Source organism: Gobius niger (assembly GCF_951799975.1).
Source record: "Gobius niger genome assembly, chromosome: 19".
Taxonomy (NCBI): domain Eukaryota; kingdom Metazoa; phylum Chordata; class Actinopteri; order Gobiiformes; family Gobiidae; genus Gobius; species Gobius niger.
In genome coordinates this window covers 14,642,793-14,662,089 of record NC_136870.1, presented here as the reverse complement: position 1 = coordinate 14,662,089, position 19,297 = coordinate 14,642,793, and the positions used below count along the sequence as shown (strand labels likewise).

Here is a 19,297-nt window from a genome sequence, read left to right as displayed (position 1 = left end):
ATAACTAAAGAGACTTCTATGATTTGTTTTGTAGCCACTATGTAAGAACTAAACCAATAGTACGTCCATGTAGCTATCCCTTTAAGGAGCTTCGGTATTTTCCGGAGACGTTCGGCTTTACGTCGCCGAGTCCTTTCACTGCGTCTCCATCGCCCAGCGGACCTCCCCGCAGCTCTCATCCGAGACCAGAGCGTAGACTGACGGATCTGTGACCGCTCAGCACCGGCCTGTGAAGCTCGAGCTCTGCACAAATGCAAGCGATCAAATGCGTGGTGGTGGGCGACGGGTGAGAACCGCGGCTGTTTTTTTGTGGGGGTCAGGGATGCGTCCACGCGCGGGTGGACGCAGGGATGGGAGGATGCTATCACCAAAGGGGGCAGGGGCGCTGGTTCGCGGCTCGATCGCTTCTGTGTGGTTTGTGCTCGTGCATGTTGCCGCTGTAGTGAGCTATACGCGTAGTCGGCCACGGGTCGTCGACAGCGCTTTGTTACAAAGGGACGAGATGCTGAGCCGAGGGAACACCTACACGCCCCACAGGCCACTGGAGGCTGGTGGATGTGCTGATGCGTGCTGAGGAATGCGAGCAGGCCCCGATGCTCTCGGCTGCTCCTCCGCTTTTCTGCACTGGGCCTGTGATGGGTTGTAGACCGCCCGGGCTTCTCCATTGAGTCGGTTCCACAATGAACAATGACATCAGTAGAAAGGACCTGACAAGAGAGGGTTAGCTCTCTATCAGGCGAGCCGACTTACTACTGCCTATCTGTGTTTGTGTAGGGACACCGATGATCAATACTCTTACAACTTTTGATGTAAAACAGCTCTTCACATCCTTTCTCATAAATGTAGGCTTATGTCCTTCAAGGCTATCTTTTCAGTGTTGAAACATGTGCTCATATGATCCCTTGCGATGGCTGTCTGTGCCTGTTCTAACCCATTGTCAACACTGTCCAAATGGGCCAAGAAGCAGAGTCTCTATGTCCATCTGCTGAGCTCTTCCTTGTGCATGTACTTGGAGGGACTGTAGTGGAGGGCAGAGATGGGGGTGGTACAGGGGGCTGTTGTGTCCCTCAGGCCACACAAATGTAGGCCAGTGTGTGGCACATAATGAAAGAGACACTACAGTATTAAGTGCGTGCTCTAACTCTGTATTCTCTGCAGGGCTGTGGGTAAGACCTGTCTGCTCATCAGCTACACCACCAATGCCTTCCCCGGAGAGTACATCCCCACAGTGTAAGTCACCACAGTCATATTTCACACGTTTGCGGGAAATTTAGGCTAATGGTCTGTTGCCATGCAATAATGTCACCTGCAAAACCTCTATAGGTTAAGTGAGATGTAGTTGACTTGTCATTTTTGTTTGCCTTATGTTCTATGATCCACAGCTTTGACAACTACTCTGCCAATGTTATGGTGGATGGTAAACCGGTGAATCTGGGCCTTTGGGACACTGCAGGACAGGAGGACTATGACAGGCTGAGGCCCCTGTCCTACCCCCAGACGGTATTATCCACACACGCACGCAACGCTGCAGCAGTAGAACAAGCCACAAGCAGCCGATTGTATTATGGATTCAGGTTTCTACTTTTCAAAGGGTTCTGGAACACCTTAGGCTAATCAGTACATTTTCAAGTGGGTTAAGACAGTAGTCATACCCCTCTATGTTATTATGTTGAAGTCTGTATACTGAGAATGTTCTAATTATTAGTTTTTATTCTTAAAGTCAGACTCTACACTTACATAGAGGCTGTATCTATCGGTATACTGGCCAATAACGTTGCAGATACGTAGGAAAGGGTGCTTGTAATGCTTTAACTTTAAAAAGGAGTACAGGGGATTGTTCCTTTTCAATAAATAGAATTCAGCATAGACCTTAAGGAAACAACAACTATGATTGAGAGCAATATATAGTATAGCCAATACCAATATAAAAGAAATAGTTGTTTTTTTTACCAATTGAAAAGAAATGCATACGTTTCAGTATTCGATTGCTGCATAATAAATTAGAAATTACAAGACAAAAACTAAAACTCACTATATGGTAAGACACCACTGCTGTTCGCACACTGAAAGAGGAATGTACATTTGTCCTGTCCCACTCACTTTTTCCTCTGAGTCCGTGCCTTCAGAAGAAAGCCTGAACAGCCGTGTCTCTGGTTCTCTCCCAGGATGTGTTCTTGATATGCTTCTCCCTGGTCAGCCCGGCCTCCTTTGAGAACGTCCGTGCTAAGGTCAGTAGGCTGTGTCTGACCACTATGAGGCACATCTTTGGCTCCACCTGGCTCGCCCCGCTCTGTGCCCAGACCTGGCCTTAGCTCCCTTGAGTTTGGAGAGAGTTGTGAGGTAAAGCCAGGTCTGGCGCAGGGCAGCGTCTTTGCTGTGGGATGGTCAGGCTGCAGTGGGTTCACAGCAGAGCTCATGGGACTCTCATGTGAAGACACACCTTTGAATGCGGCTGAACTCCCTCTGTAAAGTCACCCAAATGACAAGTCCACTGCATGTGGCATTTGCTCTGGACGTAGGGTACAACTGAAGCTTTGTGCCAGTTCAAAGAAGAACTTAACCCAACAAATGTGCCTTTCCTATAATAACAAAATCGTAGATCAGTGCAATTTACTACAGTTATTATTAAGAAATCTGTCAATCTCAATACATAGATAGATTTCAATATAAATAGATGTAGATTTTTTGTTTCAAGTTTCAAAAGGATAAGACAATGCAACAAAAATAGGCTGAGAACAGTACTGTCAAATTCAAGAGTGTTTTTTAATTAGTAAAATATGTAATTTCAACACAGGACATTTAACTCTGTTCTACTGCTAATATCAAACTTCAAACTTTTGAGTTCGACGAGTATTTGATAGAAGATCATACACTATCTTAGCATACTGGGTGGGACTGTTCCCGCAGCATGCATATAACAGGCCTTGCCCTAACCCTCCCTCTCCTCTCTTGACTCACCCGTTTTTGTTCCGGGAAATGTGTGTGGCTTCAGTGGTACCCTGAAGTGCGACATCACTGTCCCAACACCCCCATCATCCTGGTGGGCACCAAACTGGACCTGCGGGACGATAAGGACACCATTGAGCGTCTGCGGGACAAGAAACTCTCCCCCATCACCTACCCCCAGGGCCTGGCCATGGCCCGTGAGATAGGTACCGTAGACTCCACAATCCAAACCTCCTTCACACACGGCTGAGCGATCTGTGACCGGCTTGGCCCTGACCGACTGTGGTGTGTTTTTAGGAGCAGTGAAGTACCTGGAGTGTTCCGCTCTGACCCAGCGAGGCCTGAAGACCGTGTTTGACGAGGCCATCCGAGCCGTGCTATGCCCCCCGCCTGTCAAGAAGAGGGGCAAGAGGTGCACCCTTTTTTAGACTCCGCCCACATCACCTGGAAGGCACTGCTGGCGCTCTGAGAACATGGAACAGTGAGTGAGAGTGCACTGCTCAGACTGCTTTCTTTATATCAATGTTTTTCCAAGTGATATTAGCTACAAGACCATTACAGTTGAGTCCAATTTTTTACCATGGCAATATGAGTATGTCCATAGATTCTGCGTGAAAGACTGTCCACATGCTAGGTACTGTATAACATGAGAGTGGCATGAGGGCTACAAGGTTTTTACTCGAGCACACTTCTTTCAGCCCTGGGACATTGTCAGGTCACAAAGCATGTTATATACACTGGCATGAACACAATCCGAGGGGTGCGCTCTTCCCACTGCTAGCACTGTCTTTGAGTCCTACCTCCCGAGCAGCAGTGCGGTTCATCTCATATGGGCAGTCCGCTTCATTTCAGTCTGACACAAACAGAAATGGTCAAACTGGAACAGGGCCGTTTGGGGATTTGGGTGTAAACTCTATTGAGCCGCGGGGTATTTTGTACCCGCTCTTTTAAGTAACTACTTCCGCTCTTGTTCGATGTATAACGGAACAGGCTTTAATTCGGTTTAGTGCCATATTTTCCAAAACCAGACATGCATCCCGTTATTTATTGGGAGTGGGCGCCAGCTCTATTGAAACAAACAGTTGAAGCCATCAGAGGCACTGAGGCTGTTGATACTGTGAAGGGAGGGCAGACTGAACGGGAGCGCACCACTGGACACATTTCACTCCTGTGTGGAAGGAAGTATTAGTAAATATGAGTATTTCAGATGGCCTCTTTGGTCATTGTCATACGAGGCCTTGTTTTGCCGTGGCCTTGAGTCATAACTATAGGTGAGAGCTTACAGTGCTGTATGTGTCAAATACTTATTGTTTGCATTGTGCCACATGAGATCGGGAGGCGATGTGGTACTTAGAGAGTTGCTAATATTTAACATGATTGGAAGACAAGACTCTGTGCCATGTTTATATAAGTACTTTCCACATGTGTGATGTGCACTGTATTCGATGGGCATCATTCTGTCATACACTTTATCATCCTCTCCTTTTCCCGCCTCAGATTCAGTACGAACTCATTCAAACTAAACAAGAATGCAGTAAAATTTCCCCTGAAGGTGGCTTGTTTCTCGTTATCGCTAGATTTTTTTGTTGTTGTTCATTTTGGCTTATAGCTGCATCGTTGTTGTTCTTACGGCTGCTTTATACTGTATCTTTCACCTAATCTTCAATTTAAGCTTTGCATCTGTTGCGAGTGGCTGCGTTCATGTTGCAGCCGATGACACCCGGTCAGATCTGGCCCTTCACATCATCACATAAACATAATCTAAATGAACAGCTCTATCCCGGGACTGAAATGGTCAGGGTGCAGGCTCGTGCCCAAAACAGTGGCCTAGCATAATACACATGGAATTTGATGAATACATTTGTTTGACAGATCCACAACATAAGAGCTTCGCCCTGTAGTGCTTGAGCTTGATTCAGGCTTAGTGCAATTTCTTTTTTCTCTAAGTGTGGATGCAGCCCCAGTGTGTGGCATATCCAGGGGCCCAATACACAAGAGCAGTGATCTTTGGGTAAACCTTTTTAATGTATACATTAAGCTACCATTTCATATTTTTTGTGCAACATGCTAAATGCCATCAAGACTGAAATAGAGGCAGTCAAATCATGTGCAGCTTAATTCCTAGAAAACAATGCATTAGGCAGTGTATCTTTATTCATATGTACCAGTGCATTTAGACCTGATAACACTAAACTATTCAGAATCATAGGCTTAAATGAGAAAGGAGCCACTCTATGTAAGTGGCCTTTTAGCAAAAGCGTGTTTGTTTTGGCTGCAATGATCGCCCGGATGTGGCGAGGCGCTGTCCAGCCCTCACCTTCATAGCGTTGCATAGCACCTGTGTGATAAACTGATATCTGTGGTCTTGCCTAGCTATAATTTAAAATGTAGCTGAGAAACAGCAAAAAATGTGATTTAATATTGCATGGAAAGTGTCTGGTATTGAGCTGCTGTAACTCTTAGGAGTGGTATGAAATGCATTGGCCATGTACTTATGTAATGTAAGATGACTTGTTCAAACTGTTTGTCTTATTTTTTATGACTAAACGTCTGTGTGGTGACATATTTCAATTTTGTAAACTAAATGTATGAAGAACATGCTCTGCTGTCTGTCATCTTTTACAAACGTCTTTGCATTTCTATTCTGAGGCTTGCTTTTGCACTCATATTTAATGATTGTCTAGACTGTAGACGGTCATTAAATCATTCTAGACTCTAGAGGCTCTGCTGTTGCTGATCAAAGTGCTTTGCCTTGGCCCTGTCCATGAAGAGGAGTCCCACTCAGTATGTGCAGGCTTTATTACATCGTGAATACAACGAGGTCAGCAGCACAGAAAACCTCCATCCACAGGCAGCGTCGCTCCACTGGTCATGCTGCTCTTGTCACTCAGCAGAAATAAAATACTGTTGACCACATCTTCCACCTCTGCAGAAATGCACACGCACAATTTCAGCTTTTAGCAGTTAAGAGGAAATTTGCTGCAGAAGCACTGGACAATATGACCCAAGTGTAAACGGCTGAATAAAGGCACCTGCGAAACGCCCCAGGGGGATGCGGGACTTCATTGCTTTGGCCTTTTCCGGATCACTCCAACCGATACGTCCCATTTCGGTCATCACCACAGTGGGGTTCACGCAATTCACACGGATCTGTGCAAAGCAAACAACAGCTAGACCCATACGTTTATTATGGTCTGTCAGGCCGTTTAAATACATGTTAAATGGACACATTGAGTAATATTTCCTGTGCCCAGATTTAAACAATTTACTATATGCCATGGATGCATTCCCAAAACCATAGCCCAAGCTAAACTAGTCAAATAATATATTTGTTTTATTTGTAATTTAAGGTATTCGTTGATAGCTCTGATCACAAGCAGATTAGTGGCCTCGAGCTGTACCTGATGGGGCCCCAGCTCCAGGGCCATCACTTTGGTCAACATGTCCAGCGCTGCTTTTGTTGAACCTGTATACATAAAGGTGTATACTGTACACGGTGAACACATACAATGTGAATATAGGTTTATGTATGCAAACGTGTTACTGACAGTAGATGGCATGGTCTCTGAGAGCGCACTGTGATGCCTGGCTTGACACATTCACAATGGAACCACCAGAGCCCCGGGACTTCATGGAGCGGGCCACTATCTGCGATACAGCACCAAACTCAGAGCAGGCCACAGGCGGAGAAACAATATACTTTTATAAGCTGTACCTGAGACACATGCACAACGGCCTTCACATTCACACTGAACGACCTGGCAATCACAATACACTAGAAATGTCATTCATTTGGTTTTTGCTTTCATTAGATAAAAGACTTTACAGATGATTCTTGTGTCCTGAGTTACACACAAAGTTATCACTAGAAATGTTTGCTGTGGCCCCTTCTTCTGGCCCCAAAGGCAAGCTGAGTTACTTACTTGTCAAACTCCTCCGGGGTGACTTCCAGGAACGACTGCAGATTGGCAGAGGCTGCATTGTTGACGAGCAGGTCAAAGGGCCCCGCCTGCTCCAGTGCTGCTGCTGTGGCCTCCCAGTCGGCCAAGTCCACACACAAAGGAACAATGGAGGGACACTGCACACAAACACTCAGAAGTGCTCTACACATGCCTATACATACGGCCTGTCATGTGTTCTAGGTTAAGTTCTAAGTATTGAGTCATGTAGTGAGAGAAAGTGTGTCTCACCACCAGTAGCAGGCTGTCTAGGTCACTCTGTGTCCGTGTGAGCGCCGTGACCTTGGCCCCGCAGCGGGACAGAGCACATGCTGTGGCCCTGCCGATCCCTGCCACGTCCGCAAACCGCATGAAACAAAAGAACAAACTTTCTTATTGGTAAGAGAACAACTATTTCAACTCCACAACCTGCCCCTGATACCAGTTTATGATCAGAACAAAGGTGCCAGGTGGAGTCTGCCTGCCTGAGGGAAGAAGGTGAATTGTCTGGTGTCCTGGTGCAGCCACAACAACCAGGAGCTGAACAATGAATCATCTTCAAATCTGGCGGAGGTGGATAGGATAAACTGATGTAAGTATAGCTTCCAATCTGCATCTATGACCCATCAGACCACTACTAACTACTCACATACACCACATTCATACAGTCAAGGTGGGTGAAGTGTCTTGCTCATGGACACAATGGCAGTATATGCACAGACCGTATATGGCAGAGCAGGTACCACTGAGTCACTGCAGCCCTGGTAGACTGTGGAGATCTTATGACTCCCCCTTACGCACCATCATCACTCTCCAACCCAGGAGTCGGCGATTAAACAGCGAGTAAAGTTAATGCAGAAAAGTTAGTAGGACGGGGGCCTGACTGGCATTGCCGACTGCTACTGTCAAAGGTTCCCTTCAAAACAATCATACCTGTATAAACGCCGCAAGCATTTCGCTGTTTTATTTTGGAAAGCAACTTCCGCTTTTATTTTAATTTGAAAGGCATACCTTTCCTCACTACAGAACAACAGTTGGAAAAATGTTCTCCACCAGTGTTTGACTTGGGTCATTCATTATTATCAGGTCTAAATGTATAAACATTGCAGATCTGAACAAGCGTTGTTTCGGCGCTGTAGTGTTGAAAATGCTGCGACTGTTCGGGGCTCACCTTTCCCTGCTCCCGTGACTAGAGCGTGTTTTCCCGCGAACGAAATCTCCATCTTCCCGACACCCAGATGAAGAACTAACCAGAGTTTAGCAGGTTTCAGCACAGAATGAGTGTTATCCAGGGAGTCAGTGTCGGAGACGATCCTATAACCTGTCGCTCATTGAGTTGGAAACGCTGTCTGAGCGCGGGGCGCAGTGGGCAGGCTGCAGGAACTGGATCTGCAGTCTGCTCTGTTCCTCTCTAACGTGGGTTTGACTTTGACCCAAGTAAAACAGAGCTTGGTCAGCGTGAGCAAGCATCTCCAGAGCAGCTGGGCCTGCAACTCAGCCTCATGCATGTGATTTCCCTAGACTTTTGGCTACAATAGGCCTATTTTACTCGATAAAAAAAACACAATTTACAGTAGTTCTCGAAACTCTGTTCATGATACAAAGACCTTCATCTTTGTGACAGCCCTAGGTGTTGTGTTATCAGACAGTAGTACAAACACCATGAAATGAAATGCTCAAGTGAGCAATAAGCTTTATTTCTAAAAACACCATACTACAGCCCATTACAGGTAAACCAGTCTCATCCACCGACCAGCAGTGAACACATTACATCTGAAGCACCTTCTCACAACTGTACAAAACACTGAGGACATTCCATTGGAACATCAGACTGTAAGGTTATACAGATGCTCAAGTGAAAGCAATGTTTTCTGGGTTTCATGGACTGCTCATATCACCTTTATACAGTGCAAACCTGGATGGACACACCATCAAATACAATGTAGAGAGACATGAAAAACTTGGATTAAGTGTTTTAACACTTAAAACATCTTTGTCATGTTACAATACTGTCTGCCAGATAAGATTCTCCTTGACCATTCACAGTCTTTTCTTTGGTTTTTGAAGATGATTGCATGTAAAATCGAGCAACCGCCTTTTCAGAATTCAGTCTTTGAAGATTTGAAGGTGCTCAGTGACGAGAATCAGGTTTGACCTTCGAGCACCAGTCCGTTTCTGGGTACAGCAGACAGTGAACGGTCTTAAACCTGAAGACAGGACACAGTAGATTAATATGTAGCAACTCCTACAACTACGTTTGTAAACATTTACCTTGTTGGGTCCTCTGCAAGAGAAAATCTTCCAACCATACTGACCACATTTCTTTTGTTCTCAAAGCCTCCATAGCTGAGGGTCACCTGGTCAAAACGGCAACAAAACACTCAGTTGAGGTGCAGTTGACAAGCCAACAAGTCTTTATGAATCAACATTTCAATGCCAATTGGCCTTTCATTTTACACAGAAACTGCTGAATAGTATGATGCCCGCAAGATGATATACAATTACAGATTGTGTGGCATTGGTGCTTTGTTTACATTTATGTTAACATATTGTATCTGTGCAGAGACTGTACCTGATCCAGGACAGTCTCAAAAGGAAGCTTCCTTAGGTTCTCCAGGTGGGAGTGAAACAGCAAGGTGTGAGTCAACTTCACCTCCAGCAAAGCCTCAATAATGTATCCAATTGTACAGTCATCGGGCAGACGGATTTTCTCAGCAGTGCTGATAAAGTTTCCTAAACTAAAATGACAGAAAAGCAAGCTCAAGTCAAGTGAGAAGGTATCACCCTTCTTTACAGAAGAAATTCACCCAATTTCTATTCTACTCCAGTAGGAACCCTGCTAGAGGAATCTTCTTAAGGTTTTTGTTGACAATAGGAAGACTAATTAACTGCAGGAACAACCTACCTGGCCCAGGGGCTCATCTTCAAAGCCAGACCACGGCTGATGCAGAAGCCTGCTCCACCAGTGGCAAACCAGAACTGCACCGACACCTGCAGGAACATAATAAACTCTTATAACTTGGATAATACAAGTTATTTTTTACATACAATAAAATACTCTTTTTCGGGGGGGTTTTGTGTTCATTCAGAAATATATCCACGTTACATGTCACATGGGCTGCAATACCAGATTTTATTTTTTTCACCCTCCTTCCCTCCTTCCCAGGCCACACATCTCCAAACCCAGACAAAACACGTAAAAGATACAACTAAATAAAACACAACAATATCAATAAGGGAGAAAACAACAACAATCTTAAAAGCACTATAACTAATGTTCAACCTTTTCAGTCAAAATGTGAAAAGATGGGTATTTCCCACCATCATGGCCGCCCTTAGGAGTCAGTATGTGGCGTAAAAGGCACACACTTTATGTCACACACTGACCACCCAGGCCGACCACCCAGGCCGACCACACACAACATACTATAAATAATGTTTCTTCAATGAAACATGTTTATCATCACGTAAAGTCAGAACCATCAGAGCCCAAGTGACTGATCAAACTATTGCACTTCACCTTCTCAGGGGCCTCAATGGGGTGGTCCAGGCTGGGCCGACCCAGGTACACGTCCTGACTGTGGTGATAGGAAGACAGCAACAGCAAGAGGCTGGGCAGCAGCACATAGTTGTCATCATCCACATGGCAGAACCACCTGCACCAATACACTGTTTAATAATGATTCAATGAGACCCGACGACGATGGAGCTGTGTACTCACTTTTTCTGAGACTCGATGAACTTATCGTACTCCACCGACATCTTACAACAAAGAGCTTGTCGAGTGTGAGCCGCAGAGCAGTTGGTATTGATCAAATTAATTCCTGTCAAAGGAAAGTGCACCTTGATTTAAAGGGGAACTTCATATGCAGTATATTAATAATCATTGTTGTTCATTACCAGTCTTCAGCTGCAGCTCCTTGTCCTCTCCATCAGTGAAGATGAATGTCTGGAACAGATGATGCACAGATGGTTGCTGCTTTATGTAAAGGACATAATCTCTTGGAATACACAGTACATCAAACTATATTGGTTTGGCTCTATATTTGAAACAGCAACAATCTGCTCATGTCAAAGCTATGGGAAAATTATACTTGAGACTAAGACCACAGTATTTAGCCACAGACCACAGACCACAGTACTAGTGAGGCAACTCCTGCTGTGATGTTGAGCTATACAAAGAGTATTGTGTATTTTTATCGTATGCAGTTCGCTTCATGAAGTGAAAGTCTTAAACTGCACTTATTTTTAATTGCTTATTTTCAGAAGACATCCGAAAATCTAATAGCATTTAATGTCATTTTAAATTATTTATAATCATTTATAATCTTACTATAAAATGTTCATATCATCTTAGTTTTCCTCATCAGCATCCTTACTGTCAGCTTGTTTCACATTTGCATCATTCCACCAAATCCTTAATTTGATTAACTGTTTCTAACCAACAATGGCATTATGTATTGGTTTTGTTCTGAATGTTTATTTTGAAGGAAAAAAAAACAAAATAAAAACATCCTCCTCAGTGCATGAAAAACCCTAATGCTGGGATTAGTCTCTATGGCTATGCGGCCTCAGCACCTGATCTGTTCTCACCTGCCGTATGGCCTGGGAAATCCAGGTCTGGAGGAGGAGCTCCAGTCTAGACCGGTGGTACTTCCTTGTGGTCTTCACTGCAATAAAAACATCCTCTATGTTCAGAGGTTCGTGGTTGAGGCGGCCAGTCGGGGCAGTGACTAGACTCTTTCTTTTCAGCGGGGTCTCGGCTAAAGTGAGGCTGTAATTCCTGTGTGTTCTGTTGAGAGCAGGTCTGAGCTGGGCTTTAGGCTGGGGAAGCACCAGTGGCGGAGGAGAGGGCCACAGGCTGGGCAAAAGAAGCAGCAAGCCACACAAAGCCAGGGAGAGGCAAAAACACAATTTGTTGATCCCCACTGAGGCTATGTGCATGGTGGAAAGCCTCGTTCGAAGAGGCCTGTCCCATGGTCACATCCTCATGATCTTGGAGAATGGCATCCTCTGGACGACCTGAAAACACAGGGCAGAGACATGGCACCAAAATGAATGGGAATACGATTAGATTTCACAGGAATTGTTAGATTTCACAGGCCCTGTTCTAGCGCTTAATTCCCTTGACTGTGTTGCATCTATCTTTTGGTATCATGATGCAAATAGCTGTACTGTAAGTTTGACTCAAATGTAAGGGAAGAGAAATAGCTAATTACAGTAGGATAGCACATATACCCCGATGTCCAGAAGTGCTTTAAAAGCCAAGAATAAACCCGGACCTTATGATGTGCAAAAATATATGCGTCTGGGGTTGTATATATTAGGGACATCTTTTAACTAATGTATTGCCCATTAACAACATCAACATTGTACACACGTCTGTTTGTTCCAGTGAATAAAACTGGGCGAACACAAAAACAATTAATAATATAACTTTGTGTCCAGAGAAGTTAGTATTGACTCACCATATAAACATTTAACCCAGAATCACGTGGGACAGCATTAGTAAAGACAACAGTGCGTTCGCGTTGAGCGTTTCTTTGTTTCGGTCCCACTGGTTTTATAATTGTTCTCTTCCCGTTTCTTCGATCACTTCTAATTTATCCAGTGTATAAAGTTAGCTTTTAGTTCAACCAAATCTGAACCACAGCAAATGATAAGTTAGTAAAACTTTCCTCGGAAAAACACATCTGGGTCAAACGTTTACACCCAGACTGCTGTAATTTCCGGAAGGTCGCCTTTTCAAAATAAGAGCCTACGGAAATATTATATCTATGCATTCAGTAAAGTAAACGTTAATATCAAATAAAATATAGATATATGCAGACATTTTTTTTATGTTTTACATAGCATTACACCGTTTACAACCATAAACATTCCATGTTTTACAATTAAATTACAAAAGTGCACAATAGCAACAAAATTTGAGAAAAAATGTCATTTATTATTATCATCCTTCCTTAAATATCATCACTTTGGACCAATTCTGGACCAGTATAGGTACTTTAAAGGGACTATACAGAGTTTAAAAATGTTTAAATTATGCATTTTCCTCCTCCTACATGTTCCTCCTACATGTTCCAGCAATATCCTAATGTAGAATGAGCCCAGACTCATTCTACATTAGGATATTGTAGAATGCCTCTAAAATCCTGCCCTGTCACTCAAAAAGCTGTAACTGGTCCGAAGTGTCGTCATGCACCAGCTTAGGTGCAGTTACACGTTTGACCTGAGTTGACAGTAGTGAGTATAAAATGGATAACTTGCATCTAGCCCCTTAAAGCTGTGTCAGTAGATCAACATAAACACATGTAACCTGCAACCTACTCCAAAACTGAAAAAAATGTTTTGTCAAAATCCAGTCACAAAATAACCATAGTCTCATATCTGCATGGGGCATACTGTCACAGTGTTGCAGGAGCCTAGTGTGTATTCAGAGCGAAGTCTGAATCCGGGGAGCAGGGGCTCACTGAATGATGAGTGGAAAGTGTGGATCAACCTTCGGCCACCAGGAAGCACTGTGAAGAAGGACAGTACCCCCTCCTCCCAGTCCAAGTACACACCTACTGTGCTCTCAGCACCTCCACAAAAGTCCTCTTTCCAGGCTTTTCTTGGGATGACTTTTTCTGTCATGTCATTGTGCCGTGCAAAGTAATTCTCGGAGGAGCAGTCCAGAGCCCAGGACTGACTGTTTCCTCCAAACATACTATGACAATGATTCCCTTTCCTCTGGATTCCTTTGTAAGTCACTGCTATCGATACCAGGCCTCTCCATTTTACCTCCCAGTAACAGCGGCCAGTCAGGCTTTCACTGCACACAACCTGGTGCCAGAAATAAAAGTTGTCTGGCCCCTCCTGGTGTTGGGTCAGTTCTATGTCGTCTGTCAAACAGTTGTTCTCAAACCATAGGAGACATCTGTGTGCTGTGTTTAGGTCTATTGTGAGTTCACAGGCATCTGCAAAAACAGCAGCTAAGAATAAGCAGAGAATGAGCGGACACAATGTGACAAGAGGTAACCTACTTACACTTCTCTAGGCCTGGTCTCAGGCGATGTGGTCCAGCATGTGCAGTCCTGAGGATAACCAGTCAAATTATGTACAGTAAAATATACTTGTCTGTGGCTATTTCACAGTTGCTTTCTTAGTTCAGAAAGTACTCGTAGTACCTTAGAGTTGTGAGGCTGTAGGGAGGCTGCAGAGAGGCTGCCTCAGACAGTATCTGGTCTCCTGGATGGTTGTACCTCAGGTCCAACTCTTTTAGCTGACAGCTGGTCAAAGCATGTTTAAGATAAGTGCAGCCTTTCTCTGTCAGCAAACAGCCCGAAAGCCTACAGTAGAAAGAATCCAACATTCAAGACACACCTGGAATTACTTTTACGGTTTCCCAACCACCATTCAACATAATCTACTTCAAACCAAATAGTCTGTAGTAATTTATGGTGACTGATATTGATACATTTTTGGAGTGTGTTGTTCTTCAACTGCATCAACAGATATAGAAGGACACTGCTAGCTGAGCGGGTGCTACAATTATGTATTATTAATGTTTGTTCCTACCAGTTATGTTCTATGAAACACAAATAAAAAGCAGGTATGACCTGAGTATCTCCAGAGAGCAGTGAGGGCTCATGAGTCCACTGCAGAGTATCTTGGCCCCTGAGTCCTGGAGCGGGTTGTTACTTAGATTCAAGTCGCACAGGGGGGTTGTTTGGTTCAGCAGAATTGCGCTCAGCTCCTCACAGCTCCTGCTTGTCAATCCACACCCGTCCAATCTGAGGGACACAGCAATTCATTACAGAGTGCAAAGGAAACATTTGTTCATTAGCATAAATCTCAACCACTGCAAATCATCAGTCCTCATTTCAGGTAATAAACTGAGATCCTAAAGGAGACACCTTGCAAACATGTTTCTGCAAGAGGTATTTTGATGAGCAGAGGGTACCTGAGGGCAGTGAGTGTCCAGTGGGAGCTTCGTAAGCCTTCTGAAAGCAGCCTGAGTCCTGAATCCTGAAGGGGGTTGTCACTCAAATCCAGCTGTTTTAGAGCACACAGTGGGGAGGAGAGCAGGCCATGCAGGCTCCTGCAGCTGGCCTCTGTAAGTCCACAGCCTCGGAGCCTGGATACAACGCTCATATCATTCTCAAACCACATTCACACTGTTTAAATGTGCCTGATATGAGGGGACACCTGAGAACTTGGAGTTTCCTAAGCAGACTGGACAGCCCATCAGTCAGTGCAGACAGCCCCGAATCCTGCAGTTCAGTGTAGCTCAAATCCAGTTTATTAATCAGGCAGGACTCACTCTTGAGAACTGTGGCTAAAGCTACCCAGCTGGGGAGTGATAAAATACAGCCTCTCAAGCTAGAGAGAGAAGAGAAAAACGAAATGTCAGCATTGTGATGATGAAGAAGAATTAATATATAAATACTAACCTGGAGTCTTGTGACACTTTGATCACTGGAAGCAGCCTGAAGAACACATCCTCTGAGCAGTAAAACTTCCTCAGCTCAAACACATCACATGTTTCTGAGAGCAAAATAAAGACCAGTGCAGACCACTGAACCGAAGAGAGTTTATCAGCTGACAAGCGCTCAGAGCTCAAGAATCTCTGCACCTCTTCCAATAGACTCTGGTCTCCCAGCTCATTCAGACAGTGGAACAGATTAATGGCCTTGTCTGAAGGAAGACCTTCGGTGATCTTCGTTTTGATATGAGCAGCTACCTCCACACTGCTGTGGGAGCTTGGATGGATGTGCTTTATGAGCCCATGGAGAAGATTCTGGTTGCTCTCTAATGACAAACCCAGGAGAAAGCGCAGAAACAGGTCCAAGTGTCCATTGGAGCTCTGCAGGGCTTTGTTCACAGCATTTAGGTAGAATGACTTCTCAGCCACTCTGCCATTTATTGGCTTTACTCTGGGGGTTGAGGATGGGGCTTCAGACAATAGATTGACTCCAGAGTTGAAGAAGGTCAGATGGACGTGAAGAGCAGCCAGAAACTCCTGGACACTCAGATGGATGAAGCAGTAGACCTTGTCCTGGTACAGGCCTGGCTCCTCTCTGAAAACCTGTGTAAATACCCCTGAGCACACTGACGCTGCTGCTGCGTCCAGGCCACACTCATTCAGATCTGACTCGTAGAAGATCAGGTTTCCTTTCTGCAGTTGCTCAAAGGCCAGTTTTCCCAAAGACTCCACCATCTTCCTGCTCTCTGGAATCCAGGGAGAATCTATCTCAGAGCATCCGTCATACTTGAGGCTTTTAATTTTGGTCTGGACCACCAGGAAGTGGATGTACATCTGGGTGAGGGTCTGAGGAAGCGGGCCTATGGTCCCTGTCTTCAACACATGGAGCAGGACTGTGGCGAGGATCCAGCAGAAGATCGGGATGTGGCACATGATGTGGAGGCTGCGGTGCATCTTCATGTGGGAGATGACAGTTGTAGCCTGTTGCACGTCTCTGAACCTCTTTTTCAAGTACTGCTCCTTCTGTGGGTTGGTGAATCCACGAACCTCGGTCACCATGGAAATGCACTCAGCTGGGATCTGATTGGCTGCAGCAGGTCGTGTGGTTATCCAAAGACGAGCAGAGGGGAGGAGTTTTCCCCTGATAAGGTTTACCAGTAGAATGTCCAGTGGCACGGACTCTGTGGTGTCGGTCAAGCTCGGACTGTTGTGAAAGTCCAGGTTGAATCGAGACTCGTCTAAACCATCAAATATCAGTAAAACACTAGCATCATCAAAGCAACAGATTCCAGCTTCTTTTAATTCAAGAAAGAAGTGCTGAACAAAGTCCACTAAGCTGAAGCTCTTCCCTCTGAGCATGTTAAGTTCTCTGAAGCTGAATGGGAGCATGATGCGAATTTTGTGGTGGGCTTTTTGTTCAATCCAGTCCAGTAGCACCTTGTGAACACACAGGGTTTTTCCTATTCCTGCCACTCCTTTTGTCAGCATTGTTCTTACTGACTGGCCACTGAGCGAACAGTCAAAGATATCCTGGCACCTAACAGATCTGTCCTGGTGTTTGTAGGACGCTCTTTGGATGTGACGAATCTCGTGCTCAATGTTGACCCCTCCAGTGTGTCCCTCAGTGATCCATAGGTCTGTGTAGATCTGATTCAGGTCTGTTTGGTGTCCGGCTTTAGTGACTCCCTCAAAAACACACTGGAACCTCGTCTTCAGGTTTGATTTCAGGTTAGACACACATTTTGCAATCTTAGTCCCTGTGAGAATTAATGAAACAATCAGTCACAAAGTTACACAAAAGTACATTTATCAGCCACACTGCGGAACAATCCAGGTTTCTACATCACAAATGTAACTAAATAAATAAACAAATCTACCAGTGATATCAAACATGATCCTATTGATCAGCAAGACATTCACTGTGTAATATTTGCAATGGGCTATCAAAAGCGTTTGGAAGAGCACAACTTTAAACCTTATGCAACGCGTAGTCAAAGCAAAGTCAAAGCAGCAAAGCTAGTGAAGTCTCACTCTGTGAAAAAGTGCGAGTAAGGTTTTCTTCGGCGAGAAGACCATTACCAATCTCAAGGACCAAGGGCCTCACTTACGGCTGACCAGGCGCTGTGCCAAGTGGTCCTGCTTCATGTCTCGGAGGAAGTGAGTGCAAAGGTGGAGGACAGCCTCTCTGCTGCGCTTCGTGTCCTCATCGTCAGATTCATCTCTGCTCTGCTCAGCACTCCCTTCACTTTCTTCGCTCAGAATCCTGTCCAAATACTCCAGTTCACTCTCCATAAACTCTTCAATCTGCGCTCGGAGCTCCTGCAGGGTTCACATGACAGGAAGGAATACCAGGAGTGTGTCCACACATTTTTCACAATGATGCCCCAGGAGTGTCCCTTTGTTATTCTAGCGTGGACCGGCTAATGTAAGGATTTCAGGAAAATGTTGATTGAGAATACAGAACATCTGCATTTCAGCATTTCTGGTGAACTTGAATATTTGAGGCCATTCCCACATACTTTTGTAGCGTGATAAATATTGTAAAAAAACGGCCACCTCACAGACAGAGACACATTCCTACGCAGTAGCTTTAAATAATATTGTATTTACACTTGCTTTCATTTCACTGTTTTGTAGCAGTGCTGCGAAATTTACTCATACTCACCGACATTATGGGGCTGAGTTTCACGTGGCGTTTGAACTCTGACTTTTGCTGGACACTAGCACCATCAGACAAACAGCACTGCACAGCCCTGTTCAAAGAAAAGACATTTGAGTTAAGGAAAGTTCTGACATTTTTGTTTCTTGTGGATAGGCCAAGTAATTACTGACAGACTGAAATTACCCATAAATAAGACCAAACAATCTGCATTTTGAGTAAAAAAAAATCTCAGTATTAAGCCATGATCTCTTCAGAAAGTTAAGATGACTAGCTGTTAACCACTGGTAACCGCACATATTTGATCATCATGTTTCCAACCTATTTAAGGCCGTGTCAGACCTGGATGCCAGCGTGTTGGGTTTGAAGTAAATTGGATGCTCCATGGACCAGTCACTCTTTTGGGACACACAGCTTTGCGCAGAAGTGAGCGCCTCCTCCCGGATTCTGCAAAACAGAACACCAAGGGGAAGGGCCTGGTCAGAACTTGGATGGGAGATTTCACCAGGAAGCCGGGATGTATGTAGTGTGGGTGGTTGGTGGTGGTCGGAGGGGCCGATGGTACAGACTGGTTGCCTCACTTCAGTCAGTCTATCCCATGACAGCTGTGGCTACAACAGTATCTCACCACCACCCAGCATGGAGTGAATGAATAATGACGACAGTGTAGTGCTTTGAGAAACTTGGTAATGCAGGTTTGCAAAGCGCAATACAAGTGTAAGCCATTATTATTATTATTACAACTTTGGTCTGGTTATGAACAGAGACGGTCATTCTGGTAATAATTGGCTGCTGCTCCGAGCCTCAGGCAAAGAAAGGAATGAGATCATCCAACCGGTCATTTTCTGTGTCCAGCCCCTGGTTCTGTTCCACCGAAACCTCTTTGGACTCATCTCTCAGGGCTGTGGACGAGTATCTGAGGAGACACCCAGGGCAAGTCTTTTGTTATTACTAACTACAGAGTTTAACCAGAGGAAACATTTTGCTTACTGTTCTTTAAATGAGATTGGGTTCCCCATGGAGTGCAGACTGTGTGCACTCACACAGCTGGCAGCTGGGCCGTGTTGCTCCTCCATGAGGCCAGTGTGCTGTCACTGTGCTGCTCCCCGCCTGTAGGCTGGATTTTGGGCCAAAGTGTGACGTTCCTCTGGTCATAGAGCGGGTCCTGCTCTGATTTCATTGAAACGCACAACATGCACTATATTAAACAATAGCTGCTATAGGACAATTAGACTACAATCATTTTTCGAAATATTTTTTTTAATTACATTCACAAATGACTCCCAT

The 19,297-nt window shown here is 44.8% G+C and overlaps 4 protein-coding genes across 7 annotated transcripts; 1 reads left to right on the top strand and 3 right to left on the bottom strand.

The window, feature by feature from the left end:
* The first annotated feature begins 126 nt into the window (after positions 1-126).
* On the top strand, positions 127-5,544 carry rac3b (Rac family small GTPase 3b). The gene is made up of 6 exons (XM_079577008.1): positions 127-286; positions 1,159-1,230; positions 1,383-1,500; positions 2,166-2,228; positions 2,993-3,152; positions 3,244-5,544. The coding sequence occupies exons 1-6, from the start codon at positions 252-254 to the stop codon at positions 3,372-3,374; spliced, it is 579 nt and encodes a 192-aa protein (XP_079433134.1). The 5' UTR covers positions 127-251; the 3' UTR covers positions 3,375-5,544.
* dcxr (dicarbonyl/L-xylulose reductase) lies at positions 3,487-8,342 on the bottom strand. Its single transcript, XM_079577007.1, has 8 exons — positions 8,056-8,342; positions 7,137-7,234; positions 6,870-7,024; positions 6,662-6,704; positions 6,495-6,594; positions 6,348-6,412; positions 5,979-6,096; positions 3,487-5,872 (listed from the first exon to the last, which is right to left on the bottom strand). The coding sequence occupies exons 1-8, from the start codon at positions 8,105-8,107 to the stop codon at positions 5,769-5,771; spliced, it is 735 nt and encodes a 244-aa protein (XP_079433133.1). The 5' UTR covers positions 8,108-8,342; the 3' UTR covers positions 3,487-5,768.
* Positions 8,343-8,814: 472 nt separating this feature from the next.
* Positions 8,815-18,118, bottom strand: rfng (RFNG O-fucosylpeptide 3-beta-N-acetylglucosaminyltransferase). 4 transcript variants are annotated; one of them, XM_079577607.1, is made up of 9 exons: positions 12,353-12,611; positions 11,478-11,906; positions 10,785-10,833; positions 10,606-10,708; positions 10,405-10,495; positions 9,790-9,875; positions 9,457-9,622; positions 9,156-9,241; positions 8,815-9,091 (listed from the first exon to the last, which is right to left on the bottom strand). In XM_079577607.1, the coding sequence occupies exons 2-9, from the start codon at positions 11,826-11,828 to the stop codon at positions 9,016-9,018; spliced, it is 1,008 nt and encodes a 335-aa protein (XP_079433733.1). In that variant the 5' UTR covers positions 11,829-11,906; positions 12,353-12,611; the 3' UTR covers positions 8,815-9,015. The 4 variants fall into 4 exon arrangements, with proteins under 4 accessions (XP_079433733.1, XP_079433731.1, XP_079433732.1 ...); XM_079577605.1 differs by lacking the exon at positions 12,353-12,611 and adding an exon at positions 18,007-18,118 and having other exon boundaries at positions 8,816-9,091; positions 10,405-10,540; positions 11,478-11,895; XM_079577606.1 differs by lacking the exon at positions 12,353-12,611 and adding an exon at positions 18,017-18,057 and having other exon boundaries at positions 8,816-9,091; positions 10,405-10,540.
* Positions 13,236-19,190, bottom strand: LOC306978342 (NACHT, LRR and PYD domains-containing protein 3-like; the record flags this gene model as incomplete). The annotated part of the gene is made up of 12 exons (XM_079576865.1): positions 13,236-13,843; positions 13,914-13,960; positions 14,054-14,215; positions 14,486-14,659; positions 14,830-15,003; positions 15,075-15,248; positions 15,320-17,108; positions 17,460-17,670; positions 18,017-18,104; positions 18,353-18,457; positions 18,846-18,926; positions 19,054-19,190. The coding sequence occupies 12 exons, from the start codon at positions 19,188-19,190 to the stop codon at positions 13,269-13,271; spliced, it is 3,717 nt and encodes a 1,238-aa protein (XP_079432991.1). The 3' UTR covers positions 13,236-13,268.
* Between the last annotated feature and the right edge of the window lie 107 nt (positions 19,191-19,297).

Bases quoted from the DNA above. Each gene is read 5' to 3' on its own strand.
- rac3b (XM_079577008.1), top strand. From the start codon at position 252: ATGCAAGCGATCAAATGCGTGGTGGTGGGCGACGG. The intron at 2,229-2,992 runs GTCAGTAGGCTG...GTGTGGCTTCAG, and splicing joins TTGAGAACGTCCGTGCTAAG to TGGTACCCTGAAGTGCGACA. The intron at 3,153-3,243 runs GTACCGTAGACT...GTGTGTTTTTAG, and splicing joins GGCCATGGCCCGTGAGATAG to GAGCAGTGAAGTACCTGGAG.
- dcxr (XM_079577007.1), bottom strand. From the start codon at position 8,107: ATGGAGATTTCGTTCGCGGGAAAACACGCTCTAGTCACGGGAGCAGGG. The intron at 7,235-8,055 runs GTGAGCCCCGAA...CGGACGTGGCAG, and splicing joins AGTCACGGGAGCAGGGAAAG to GGATCGGCAGGGCCACAGCA. The intron at 5,873-5,978 runs GTGCCTTTATTC...GCATTTCTGCAG, and splicing joins CCCCCTGGGGCGTTTCGCAG to AGGTGGAAGATGTGGTCAAC.
- rfng (XM_079577605.1), bottom strand. From the start codon at position 11,828: ATGCACATAGCCTCAGTGGGGATCAACAAATTGTGTTTTTGCCTCTCC. The intron at 10,541-10,605 runs GTGAGTACACAG...GTATTGGTGCAG, and splicing joins TTCATCGAGTCTCAGAAAAA to GTGGTTCTGCCATGTGGATG. The intron at 9,876-10,404 runs GTGAAGTGCAAT...ATGTTCCTGCAG, and splicing joins CCATTGAGGCCCCTGAGAAG to GTGTCGGTGCAGTTCTGGTT.